The following is a 12,395-nucleotide window of genomic DNA, read 5'->3' on the forward strand; positions in this document are numbered from 1 at the left end:
CTTCTCGCCGCACACCTGGAAGAGACGCCCAGCTGCGAGCAGTGCCGGCGCCAGGGCGGGAAGGCAGGGCTGCTCCGCAGGCAAAGCACTTCCAGGAAGGCAGCAGCCAGGCCCCGCGAGTTCTGCATCCCGACGTGCCAGCCCTCGGGGGCCAGGACAAGGCCGGAGAGCACCAGCGCGGAGACCTCGCGTAGCACGTTCTTACCTTCAGGACCTGCCCCTCCCTAAACGGCAGCTCTTCCTCTGCGGCATCGGGGTTGGGCGACATAGAAACGGGGTCGTAGTCAAAAAGGGCCACAAATATCCGGACTGGGCCATCCGTGCCTGCAAGCAAGGGAGCCGACGTTAGCCCCGTGCTCCAGGGGCTCACACGGCCAGACCGGCCGGGTCCCAGGAGAGCTTACTGGCTTCTCTTTCCACATCTCCACAGGGATCTGTCTCCCTCCATCCCCCTCCCCTCCCTGCGCCATGCTCCCCGGCAGAGGGAACCAGCCCGGAAGAGGAGCCCACCTGAGCAGGAGGTGGAAGAGTTCGATATCTGGCTTTCGTTCCCTCTCTGGGCTGGGGAGCCAAGTGAGCCGTGTGACCTCAGATCTCCATTCCCAGAGGCCTGCAACAGAAACCCCGGAGAGTTACCAGAGGCCCTGCCTTGGGGTGCAGCAGGGACCCAGCTCCCCCACCCCGCCATGCGAAGCGCACCACACCAAGCAAGGCGTCCAAATGCAGTGTTCCTCTCTCGGGTACTCCTGGAAGCCTCAAGCAAATCAGCCTGGCCAGGTGCTTTTGCAGGAGACCAGTAACGACTCCACTGGTGCTGCGAGGAGGCCCCGCCAAGGAAAAGCAGGAACGATCGGGGATCACCATTAATTTGCTGCACATTTCCCTGGGACCCCCAGAACAGCGTCCGGGGCTAGGCAGGAGGGCCCGGGGGAGAAGGAATACTGCATCCGAGAGGCTTAGCAGCCAAGCAACGGCCCTGCCACCTTTCTGCAGCACAAGCATAAGCAGAGAGCTCCAGGCAAGCTTCAGAGCCGCGCCGGCCACGCCACGAGTCCCTCTCGGCACAGCACGACGCACAGAGCGCACAGCGGGAGGGGAGGACGCTACGGCCCGACAAGCTGCGGCAAAGCCAGAAGAGGACAAGTCACCCAGACCCTGGTGTGCAGTACAGCCCCATGGGCCCCCTTCTGCGGGGGCTCCAGCATTCTCCGCCAGCCGGCCAGGCTGCCCTCTGGGTCCCAGCCTCGCTCGTCTGCACCAGGCATCTCCTTCTCCGGGCAAGATACCGGAGACCCAGCCCACTCCGCGGCCACCTCTTCTCCCGACGCTTGCTGCTTCTGCTGGGTTCTCCCATCAGCCCCGGCAGACTCAGACAGGCTGGAGCAATCGCTCCACCCTTCCCAGCCCACCTGGGACTCCTCCATGTGGCCAGCGGGCCAGTCCCTCCTCCCCGGGCTGGAAGGGGAGCTCAGGTCTTGGTCTTCCTCTGAGTCATATTCAATACTGATCTCCATGCTGCTCGAGTTCGAGCCGGGGCTGGCGGGTGTGGCAGGCAGGGCGCTGCTGTGGGCTTGGCTCACAGGACCACAGATTTCAGCCCCCTCCACGCTACTCGCCCTGCCTACCGCGTTCAGTTGCCCTGCGAGGCTCTGAGCTCTGTACAAGCTGCCTCCCGCCGGGTGGCTCCAACCCTTGGTGACGTCGCTGCATTTCTTCCTGCCTTCCTCAGCCAGCTCACGGGCCCTGTCTGGAGAACTGCCCCCTTCCTTTCTGCCCCACTGGGGGCTCGTGTCGCCAGCGGGCGTCGCTCGACCCTCCCAGCAACCCCAGTCACAGCCACCCCTGGTCTGAGTCCAGCTCAGCCCCACATCGGCCGGGTTCTCACTGTCAGAGGCTTCCCTGCTCCTCTGCAGGGCCAGGGCCTCTCGGAGAGCTTGCAGGGGCAGACTTGGGTAGGCGCGGTGGCCACCTGCATCTGGCAATGCCAGAGGGGCACTTCTGGAAAGGGGCGTCCCCCTGCTTCCTGCATGGCACGGGCGGCTCTCCGGGAAGTCAGGGGGGTCTCTCTTCCCCACGTGAACACGCTCCTCCTCCTCCTCCTCCTCCTCCGTCACTTCGGGGATGCTGAACAGCGTCTTGCTGCAGTTCTGCGGCTGGAGCCTCTCCAGAATCTCCTCCTCGCTGTCGGTGTCGCACGGGTCCGGCTGCAGCCCAGCCCCGGCACACGCACAGGGAGAGAGAGGAGAGAAACATTAGCACAGCAGGGCCGCGTGTGACGCCCCGGCGAGGGAGGACATGGGACAATGCGGCGCCAGAGCGGGGCAGCCACGCGCCTGCAGAGGAGCAGGGGCAGGAGCCCACGGACGGTTCCAAAGAAAACAAGGAGATGACCTAGTGACGCAGCGGGAAAAGCCAGGCGTGGCACTGTCTCCCCGCCAAATCGGCACCGGGGTGCCACCCCTTTGGCTGCAGCGTCTGGCTGACACAGGGCCCTCGGGGCTGCCGCAAGAGGCTGGTGGGGCTGGGGGCCCACAGGCTGTCTCAGCCCACACTGCACACACGGAGCAGCCAGAGGGACAAATGGCTCCTGGCTCGTGAGTCCTGCCTGCTCCCCACCTCTCTTCCGCAGCCTTCTCCCTGGGCAGGAGACATAAGGGAGCCCTGAGCTAGCAGCAGGGCAGGGGCTGCTGCCGCCAGACGCCCTTTGCCGCGGCCACGCCCAACGGCCCAAGCAGCCACTTTGCAACTGCAGCCGGCCTGTAAACGCCTACGGCGGGGAGGGACAGTTCAGTGGTTTGAGCACTGGCCTGCCAAACCCGGCGTCGGGAGCTCAGCCCTTGAGGGGCCATGTGGGGATCTGGGGCAAACCTGCCAGGGGCGGTGCTGGGTCCTGCCGCGAGGGCAGGGGCTGGCCGCGATGACTCTCGAGGTCCCTGCCAGCTCTAGATCGGTAGAACATTACCTATTGATTTAGGAACGGGCACACGTGACCCTGCAGAGCCTGTTTCCATTCAGACCTGCAGCCGAGAGAGTCCCTGTGCACTAGGGCGTGTGGCCCTGCTGGTGCTGAAGCCGGGTTTTAGCCCCGGATGCGAAGTGCGGGCTAGCACCTGCCTTTCCCTGGGCTGCTCACACAGCGAAACGCTCCCACTGACACAGCTTCGAAAGGGCCTCTCCGCGATCCACATGCTCATGACGCAGGCGAGAGAGAACCCAGGAGAAGCTCACAAGCAGCCTGCTGCCAGCTGGGCCCCGTAACACCTGATCAGCCGTCTATTGAAAGGCGGGAGCCCGCTTTGCGACCATAAGGAGGCTCACATCCAAAACTCAACCCTTAATCTAGATACGCACGAGCAAGGTGGGTTTTGATGAAGTCGAACGGGCTCTATCAGCTCTGCTAAGTCTGCACCTCACGCAGCGGCGATAGCTACTGGCGTCTAGACTGGAGCAAAATCAATGAAAGGAGGCGGCGCTGTGGATGTCGGGGAGAAACCCTCCCGCGCAAGGTCTGCGTGACCAGGCCACATGTCCCCAGGGATGTCGGAGAGGCCAAACAGCCACAGCCCTGCCCAGGTGGCGGCAGAGAACTCGACATGCACAACTGCGGCCTCTTTCTCGGAGCCCCGAGCATCCATAGCCAGGATGGGGAAACCCCCCTCCCGCAGGAAACGCTCCACCCCCCGCTCCAGAAGATGGGCCCCTTCGCGTGGATCCCAGCAGGCTGGCTTCCTCACGGCTCACGCGAGCGGGGCCCTTTGCAGGAGCTGTGGCTTGGCCGCAGCAGGGCTGTGGGGTAGGGTCAGTCCTGCCACCGCCAGCCCCAGAGAGGAAATGCCTGTGCTTCCCCCAACCCCCTCAGGGCCCCTCCGGGTGCTGGGCAACAGCCTGGCCTGTCTGTGGATCTTCTGCAACTGGCCGTGTTTGTGCTGCCAGGGCACATGGCTACCGCCGCCTGCCCCTTGGCTCAGCCTTGTGTCTCTGTGTTGAGAAAAACAAGCAGGAACCCAGAGGCATCTTGAAGACTAACAGTTGTATTTAGGCGTCAGCCACTGGGCTCCATGCTGGGTTTGCTGAAACAGGGCCACCTCTAGCACCTCGCTGTGCACAGAGCAGCTCAAGCCCCCAGCCAAACTAGAAACTCTCCTCATCTGGCATGAATAAAGCGCCCCCCACAAAGAAACCCAACGTCCATCCCCTTAGTGCAAGGACCTTCCCCCTCCCAGCTGCCTGGCTCTGAGCAGGGCCACACTGAATTTACAGCCATGCAAAACGCATCACGGACAATGAGATCTGGTCTCCCCTGTGAGATCTGGTCCTCCGCATGCTTCAACTGCCTACGAGGCAGATTTCCTGGGGAGACCAGCGATTCCCAGATTGCAGGGCCTGACCCAGAAGGGAGTTGCAGGAAGTCACAGGGATACTGGGGGGGGGGGGGGGGGGGGGCTCACACAGGACTCCGTTTTGGGTCAGGGTCCCTACAGTTACAAGACTGTGACATTTCAGATTTAAATCTCTGAAATCATGACATTTACGAGTTTTGAAATACTACAAACCTGATATTGACCAAAATGGACCATGAATTTGGTGGAGCCTTGCCCATCATGGCTCTGAGCCTCCCTTCCCCCAGCCAAGTCCAGGTCAGGGAGAGTCACACGGGCAGCTGGGGGAAAGCTGGACTCCGGGCAGTGGGTTAGGGGGCCAGGCAGGAGGCTGCTTCCATCCCCCCTCTTCCCCCCAGTGCTTCTTGGCCCCACTCCAGTTTCTGGCTTGGTAGCTCTGGTGCCTGCTCAGGGATGATTCCCCACTTCCAGTTACATGTTGAGTCCAGTCTCAGAGGCGTAGCCATGTCAGTCTGTCATTATCAAAACAATAAGTAGCCCTGTGGCTAGAATCATGAGCTTCCGTAGGCAAAACCCACTTCATCAGAGGAATTGGAGTGGAAATAACAGAAACCAAGAGATATATACATCTATATATAACAGTGGAAGATTACATTACAAAGGCAATTTCTCCTACCTTTAATATCTGCATTTTCACATAAAAAGCTATAAACAGGTCACATCCAGCCCCATTAAACATGGCTCCCACAATTGACAGGTACTTCTTCTGCAATTATATATAAATCTTGGTTTCTGTTATTTCCACTCTAACCCATCTGATGAAGTGGGTTTTGCTCATGAAAGCTCATGATTCTGTATTTTTTGTTCGCCTCTAAGGTGCCACAGGACGACTGGTTATTTTGAGAGCTGTCAGTCAGCCATGCTTCAGTCCATTGTGTAAGTTCATATGGATTTGTATCCTTCTTGTTCCTTAATGGGAATGTCAAGCAGAGCTTTTCAAAACCAGAAGGACTTTGAGGCCCAGTTTGTCCCCGGGAGAGGTTCTGAACAGAGCACAAAGAACGTCCTCAGCTTCACAATTCGCTGTGGAGGGTACGAACACGGGGCAGGCGGGGAAGCCTGGTACCCCCTGCATGGAGCTGCCAGACCACTGCGGTAGGCCAAACCCCAGCAGTGCCAAGTCTCCCTTCCTAGGCAAGCCCGCTGTCTCCAGCTGTGCCTCCCTTCTCCCCACCTGTCTTCCAGCTGCCCTGAGCCTTCCCACCCAGCCACCTGGCTCCCTCCTGAGCAGAAGGAAAACAGCAGCAAGAGGTTCCGCCCACGGCTCTGCTAACTCCTCCACGCCATGCATGCTGGCGGGCGTCGGGCCCAGGCCAGCGAATTGTAGCTCCCGGGAGGAGGCGTTCAAAGGCCTCAGGGTGTTTTCTTGCTGCAGACCCTCTGCAGGCACCACTCGTTCCTGCGTTCATTTCCAACCCAGCCACGCTTCCTGGCCACACATGTCACGAGCGCCTCACGTGCCACCTTTCAGGCCGGGGTGAATGTAGCGGCATTTCCTGAGAGACTGTGCACGCTCAGCCACGGGCCTGCAGAGCACGCGTGTGTGTAGCTCTCGGGCCTGGAGCCAGCCAGCGCCGCTGTGTGTCCACAGCCAGTCGGGCGCGGGGGCGTTCGCAGGCTGCAGCCGCCGGGCAGGTTCCTACGGGCTCCATGAACAGGGGTTACAGACTGTTTGCTTTTTACAGCTACTGGGGGTCAAACCCCAACCCCAGGGAAGTCTGTGGGAGTTTTGCCCTTGATGTCAATGGGGACAGGATTTCAGGCTATCGCGCTCGTTCTGGGGAATAAAACGTTTGCACCACTTCCCATGGCCCCGACCTGATCTCTCACGGCTCCCCCATGGCTGGCGGGAGAGGAGTGCTCGGGGCGCAGGGGCTCAGCTAACCGCTGCCGAGAGCACGTGGGCCCGTCCTCGTGGAGGGAAGGGGGTGATGCTGCTCAAAGGCCCCTGTGAGGCATTACCTGGGCCCCGCTCTCTCCGCTGCAGAGCACTCCGGGATCCCACCGCTTCCCCCCCGGCATGTCCGAGCACAGCTCCTCCTCCTCCTCCTCCAAAATATCGCACAGGTCGGAGCTGCGGCCGTGCTCAGCGAGCAGGGTCAGCTGCCACTTTCCCGCGTCTGCTCTCTTCTCTTCCTGCTGTGGGCGAGAAAACACGGCCGTGGCGCTCAGCCTGGGAGGCAGGCCGCTGCTCCCGCAGTGCCGCCCCGGACGCGGGAGGAGACGCGCAGAATTGTATTGCTTTGGGATATTTGCACGGAGACAGAGGGGCAGCATCGGACTGTCGCGGGGGCGGGAACGGGGTCCCACCTATGACCAGGGCTCGCTGCTCCCGGGTTCAAAACCAAACTCCCCCAGGGCAACACCAACCTCTCTTTTGACTTTGGGCCCCGGCCCAGAAGAGTCTCCCCGGGAAATTTCTTTCCTCAGTTTCTTTCCAGGAGACCCTCTTGCGAATTCCTGAGCAGAGCTTCCGTTCCATTCGGAGTCTCTGTCACTGGCCGCCCCCGGCTCGGCCGGGCAGGTGGGGCACAGAGGCTCCGTACACAGGGGTCGCTCCTTCGCCTCCCTCCCTCGGGCGCTGGCCGGCTCCCCACCACCTGGCTGGCTGGTCTCCATTGGCAGCTTCGCAGCGCTGCGTGCGAGCTCAGGTCCTCGGCCCCCAGAGAGCTCCTGGCAAAGAAACGGCTTTGGTGAGGAAGAGGACACGGCTGGGTCGCTTGCCACGCCCATGTTCCCGGGTAGCGGCTGGGGAGGACGCCCACGCAGCCACGGGGCCGGTGGGCACCTGGAGCTTTACCCTCTGCAGGGAGTTTTGTGGCTGCCATGACAATCCCCCGCCCTATGGCCAGTCATTGCGCAGGGGGGGATAGCCAGGCCTCCCCCACGGCCGGGTCAAGGCAGGCGAGTCAGAGCCAGCTCCGGCAGAGCACAGCACCCCCCTCGGGACCTGCCACAAACCCCGCTGCTTTCGTCCTGGGTGACCCACGCAGCTCTGCCCCGCCCCCCAACCCTGCTCGCCAGCCCCCGTCCTTCCCTCTGCTCCCCCCGCGCAAGCTACAGGCCGTGGCGAGTGCAGCGGTGGGTTTGTGGGAGCGAAGCTTCCATTCCGGGTCCCGCTGGACGCCCCCCTGTCAGACCCCCTGAGACCAAGTGTGGAAACACAGTCCGATGGGCCCCCTCTGCTGCAGGCAGGTCTGCAGCCAGCGCCTCCAGCTGCCTGCTGGGGGGCACGGTGTCACCCCCAGGGAGCCGCACCCCTGGCTGCGGACGGTTTCGGTTTCAAGGGGCAGGCTGGCAGCGAAGGCGCATGGTCAGCGGGTTTAAACAAAGCAAGGGACGGTTTTCTTCACGTGGTGTGACGTAGTGGGGGTACATGGCTGGTTTCTATGCTGCTGGCTCTGGGGTAACCCCCCTGGCTGCCATGGGTACCACGACCCAGCAAAACAGGATGAGTCACTATGCAAACGAGTATGGCCAGACACCCCCCATGGAGAGGAACAAAGGAAGGTGGAATGCTGCCCTGGCTGGGGGGCAGGGCTGGAAGAGTGTTAGTTAGTTGCTGGCTGGGAGCATGGAGGGAAAGGGGCTGGAGTTTAGGGGCCCGGTCTCCCCCATCTCAAGGGGGCCTGAGGCATCCTAGCCCAGCTGTGTGACCAGATTACATCTGTGCTGTGCTGTATCCTGGAGAGGCAATAAACTTCCTCTATTCCACCGGCTGGTGCAGTCTGTTTGTGCCATTTCAGGGTGCAGGAGACGGGGGACCCCCAACGCGCCATCACACTGGTGTCCGAAGTGGGATACACTGCACCCCGTGGATGAGGCTCCCAACGGTGAGCAACAAGGCGCAGTAGAAGCAAGAGCCCTGAAGCCAGGCATGCAGGAGACAGAGCGAAGCGGTTCCTGGGAATCGTGGGACGCTGCAGCACTAGACTGGTGAGTCTGCACCGAGGGGACCAGCGGGCAGATGGCCTACGCCCGATTCTTGAAAGCAGAGCTGGTGGGGCTGTGCACAGAGAGGGGCTTGCCTGTGCAGAAAGCAACCAAGGCCCAGCTGATTGCCCAGCTGGAAGAGAATGACCAGCCACAGGGCCAGGATCTTGTCCCCAGGGGAAGCAGCCAGACCCCCCCCCCCCGAGAATGTGTCAGGCTCAGAGAGGGGGAGGAGTGCTGGAACCCACCGGAGAGATGAGACAGCTTCCCCAGGAGGCCTGCAAGCCGTAGCCCATCTAGGGCAGAGGCCAGCCCAGCAGAGCTGCGGCGGCTGGAGATCCAGCTGCGGATAAAGGAATTCGAAGTAGAGGACCGAGAGAGGGACCGCCAGGACCGAGAGAAGGAGCGCCAAGATCGAGACAGGCAGCGACAGCATGAGCTGGCCATAGCAGAGCGGAGAACCGGCGGGGCACCGGCTGCGCCAAGTGCCGATGGGCCCCAGGGTCCCGGGACTGCCAGACTCTTGGAGAGGCTCATGGTGGCCCAATTGAAGGACATGGGCGACATAGACGGGTTCCTCAGCTCCTTTGAGAGGGCCTGTGGACTGCAATGGGTCCCCCCAGTGGACTGGCTGCAGGAGCTCATCCCCGCACTGAACCAGGAGGCGGCCGGAGTGCTCAGTCAGCTGGAGGACCTACAGCCAGGGGATTACAACCGAGTCAAGGAGGCCCTGCTGCACAAGTTCGGGCTGACACCCGAGATGTACAAGAAGAAGTTCCAGGGGGTACAGAAAGGGCCACGGGAGACCTATGTGGATCTGGCCTCCCGCCTGTCGCAATACTGCCGCAAGTGGGTGTCTGGAGTTGGAGCCCAGACCGCAGAGGAGCTGCTCAAGCTGGTCATGATGGAGCAGTTCTATGAAGTGTGCCCACCCAAACTGAGGCTGTGGCTCAAGGACCGGAGACCAGAGAACCCCCAGGAGGCCGGGAGGCTGGCGGATGAGTTCACGGAGAGCCGGTCCGGGTGTGAACGGGAGTCCCGGAGAGAAAGGGAATCGCGCAGAGACCGGATCTCGGCTGAGCGACGGAGGGAGTCAACTACGAGGCGAGACCAAGGAACAGGTCATCTGTGCCCCAGAGAACCAGCCAGGGCCAGGACAGAGACAGCCCAAAGCCTAACTTGCCATCGCTGTGGGCAAAAAGGCCACAAGAGGGCTCAGTGCACCAGGTCCCAGGACCGGGGACTTTCCAGGGTTAACTGGCTGGGGCAGGAGGAAGGGCAGGCTGCCCCAGAGGCAGGGGCTGGCAGGCAAACCTCAGCTCAGAGTGGGAGGAAGGATGCTCAGTGCACCTCCCCTGGGAGGTCTGATTCTCGGGAGGCGGATTTCTCCGTGGACCGGGTGGGGGCAGGGCGGCCCCTGCGGAGTGAGTGCCTCTTACCCCTGGAGGTGGATGGTAGGAAGGTGACAGGTTTCTGGGACACGGGGGCGGAGGTGACTCTGGCCCGATCCGACATAGTGGCCCCAGACCGGATACTACCCCATACGCAGCTGACCCTGAAGGGCATAGATGGGTCCCCATTTAAGGTGCCTGTAGCCCAGGTGCATCTGAAATGGGGGGCCAAGGAAGGTCTCAAGGAAGTGGGGGTGCACCCGCACTTGCCCACCGAGGTGCTGATGGGGAATGACCTAGAGGAGTGGCCCCATGAATCCCAGCGGGCTCTAGTCATCACCCGGAGCCAGAGCCAGCGAGGGGCTGGCAACCTGGGTCCAGGGAAGGACTCCCGGCAGAGTCCTCAGGGTCCCATCCCAGTGGACACGGGGTCCAGCCAGGCTGGGACTCCGGACCTAGGTAAAGGTGGGGAACAGGTCCCGATACCTGCCTCAGCAGCTGAATTCCAGGCTGAGGTGCAGGCAGACCCCTCCTTGCAGAGGCTGAGGGACCAGGCTGGCCTCCGTGCAGCTCAGCTCCTGGGAGGAGGTGGCCAGGAGAGATTCCTGTGGGAGCAGGGATTCCTGTTCCGGGAATGGCTTCCCCCCAGGAAGGTGAGGGCATGGGGGGTCCAGCGGCAGCTGGTCGTCCCCCGAATGTATCGCCTCAAGCTGCTGTATTTGGGCCACGACGTCCCTGTTGCGGGCCACCGGGGGATCCGGAGCACCCGCCTGAGGCTGCTCCAGCACTTCTATTGGCCGGGAATCTTTACAGCCGTGCAGCGGTACTGATGGTCCTGTGACTCCTGCCAGAGGGGCGGGAAGGCCCAAGACAGGAGGAAAGCGGCTTGGGGGTCTCTACCCCAGACAGAGGACCCTCTGGGCTCGCTGAGAGAGTTATGGGAGGGGAAGACCCCCCTGGATGGAGCGCCGGGTGTGGAAGCCGCCCTGGCTGTCCAGAGAAGGCTCGCTGGGCTCGTGGCCCCGGCCCGAGAGACCCTGGCCAGAGATCAAGGCCAGCAGAAGGGTGGGTGTGACCCCCGAGGACAGGCCTGTGCCAGTCCCCCTGGAGCGGTGCGGCAAGTGGACAGAGGGAAGCTAATTTATGTGGGGCCTCGCCGCAGCCGGCCCGAGTCAAGGGGAGCACCCATGTCCCCAGGGCAGGTTTCCACGCAGAGGACCCGAACTTCCCTAGGTCACGAGCGGAGTGACCCTGCTCAGTTCGCTCTCGGAGGGGGGAGAACTGTGACGTAGTGGGGGGGAACTTGCTGGTTTCTATGCTGCTGGCTCTGGGGTAACCCCCACTGGCTGCCGTGGGTACCAAGACCCAGCAAAACAGGATGAGTCACTATGCAAACCAGTATGGCCAGACACCCCCCATGGAGAGGAACAAAGGAAGGTGGAATGCTGCCCTGGCTGGGGGGCAGGGCTGGAAGAGAGTTAGTTAGTTGCGGGCTGGGAGCATGGAGGAGACAGCCTAGGGAAAGGGGCTGGAGTTTAGGGGCCCAGTCTCCCCCATCTCAAGGGGGCCTGAGGCATCCTAGCCCAGCTCTGTGACCAGATTACATCTGTGCTGTGCTGTATCCTGGAGAGGCAATAAACTTCCTCTATTCCACTGGCTGGTGCAGTCTGTTTGTGCCATTTCGGGGTGCAGGAGACGGGGGAACCCCAACGCGCCGTCACACGTGTCGCACGGGACATGGGGCTGGCCAGGCCTTTGGGCCGACCCCGCCTGGCCGCTCTGATGCTCTCAAAGGGCTTATGGCAGAGAAGACCCTGGGCTTGCTGGGGTTGCCAGGTGTCTGGTTTTCTACCGGACGGTCCGGTATTTGCGCCCTCTGCCCGGTAGAAAAACTCAGACAATACTGGACACGTGCAATGTGCAATGTCGGTATTTTCTGAATTCCCGGCTGGGCGCCGGACGGAAGCCTGGCGGGGGCGGGGGAGCGACGGGAAGGCGGGATGAGATTCCCAGCAACTCCCCCCGCCCGGCTTTTGCACCCGACCAGAGGGCTCCCAGCGCCAATCGCAGCCCCACCCCCCAGCAGGGAGCCTCTGGCTGCCTGCAGAAGCCGGGCGGGGGGAGGGGCTCTCAGCCCTGCCCCCACCCCCACCCCCGCCGGGCTTCTACTAGCAACTAGAGGGAGTGCCTGCCGGGGGCATGGCCTGTTGGACTCTGGCTGCGACCAGTGGCTGCACCCCCCCTTCCCCTCTCTCCACCAGCTCCACTTTCCACCCTTCTTCCGGGCCCCCCTCCTCCCATCCAGCCCCGCCGCCCCCAACCCTCCCCAGCTCTGCTTCCCGGCCCCCCCTTCCTCCTGGCTAGCCCTGTGGCCCCCAGATCCTCCCCCACCAGCTCTGCTTCCTGTCCCATCCCCCTCCTGACCAGCCCCACCCCACTCCTGGTGGGTCCCCTCCCCCCGCCCATGATCAAGTGTGTCCGGTTTTTGGTGGGGTCTACCTGGTAACCCTGCTCCACACACAGGCCAGTATCTGGAGGGCACCCCTGGCGCAGCATGAACGCCACCTCTGCTCCACCTCGCCCAAAGGGGGAGACCCAGGAGTGGCAAAGGCAGGACTGGGGCAAAGATTCTCCTCTGCAGCTGGGCGCCAGGGCGTGCAGGGCTGGGCGG

The 12,395-nt window shown here is 62.4% G+C and overlaps 1 protein-coding gene across 1 annotated transcript in view; it reads right to left on the reverse strand.

The window, feature by feature from the left end:
* The window catches only part of TSPOAP1 (TSPO associated protein 1), a 98,529-nt gene that overhangs the window by 9,799 nt on the left and 76,335 nt on the right, over positions 1 to 12,395 (reverse strand). Inside the window, exons 19-24 of the mRNA XM_075905055.1 lie at positions 6,771 to 7,073; positions 6,363 to 6,539; positions 1,155 to 2,204; positions 511 to 610; positions 206 to 324; positions 1 to 15 (exon numbers count right to left, since the gene is read on the reverse strand). The exon at positions 1 to 15 is cut by the window's left edge and continues 154 nt beyond it. Coding sequence (XP_075761170.1) covers positions 1 to 15; positions 206 to 324; positions 511 to 610; positions 1,155 to 2,204; positions 6,363 to 6,539; positions 6,771 to 7,073 — 1,764 coding nt within the window. The remainder of the gene's footprint in view (positions 16 to 205; positions 325 to 510; positions 611 to 1,154; positions 2,205 to 6,362; positions 6,540 to 6,770; positions 7,074 to 12,395) is intronic.

This window comes from Pelodiscus sinensis, chromosome 21 (assembly GCF_049634645.1).
Source record: "Pelodiscus sinensis isolate JC-2024 chromosome 21, ASM4963464v1, whole genome shotgun sequence".
In the NCBI taxonomy this organism is placed as follows: Eukaryota; Metazoa; Chordata; order Testudines; family Trionychidae; genus Pelodiscus; species Pelodiscus sinensis.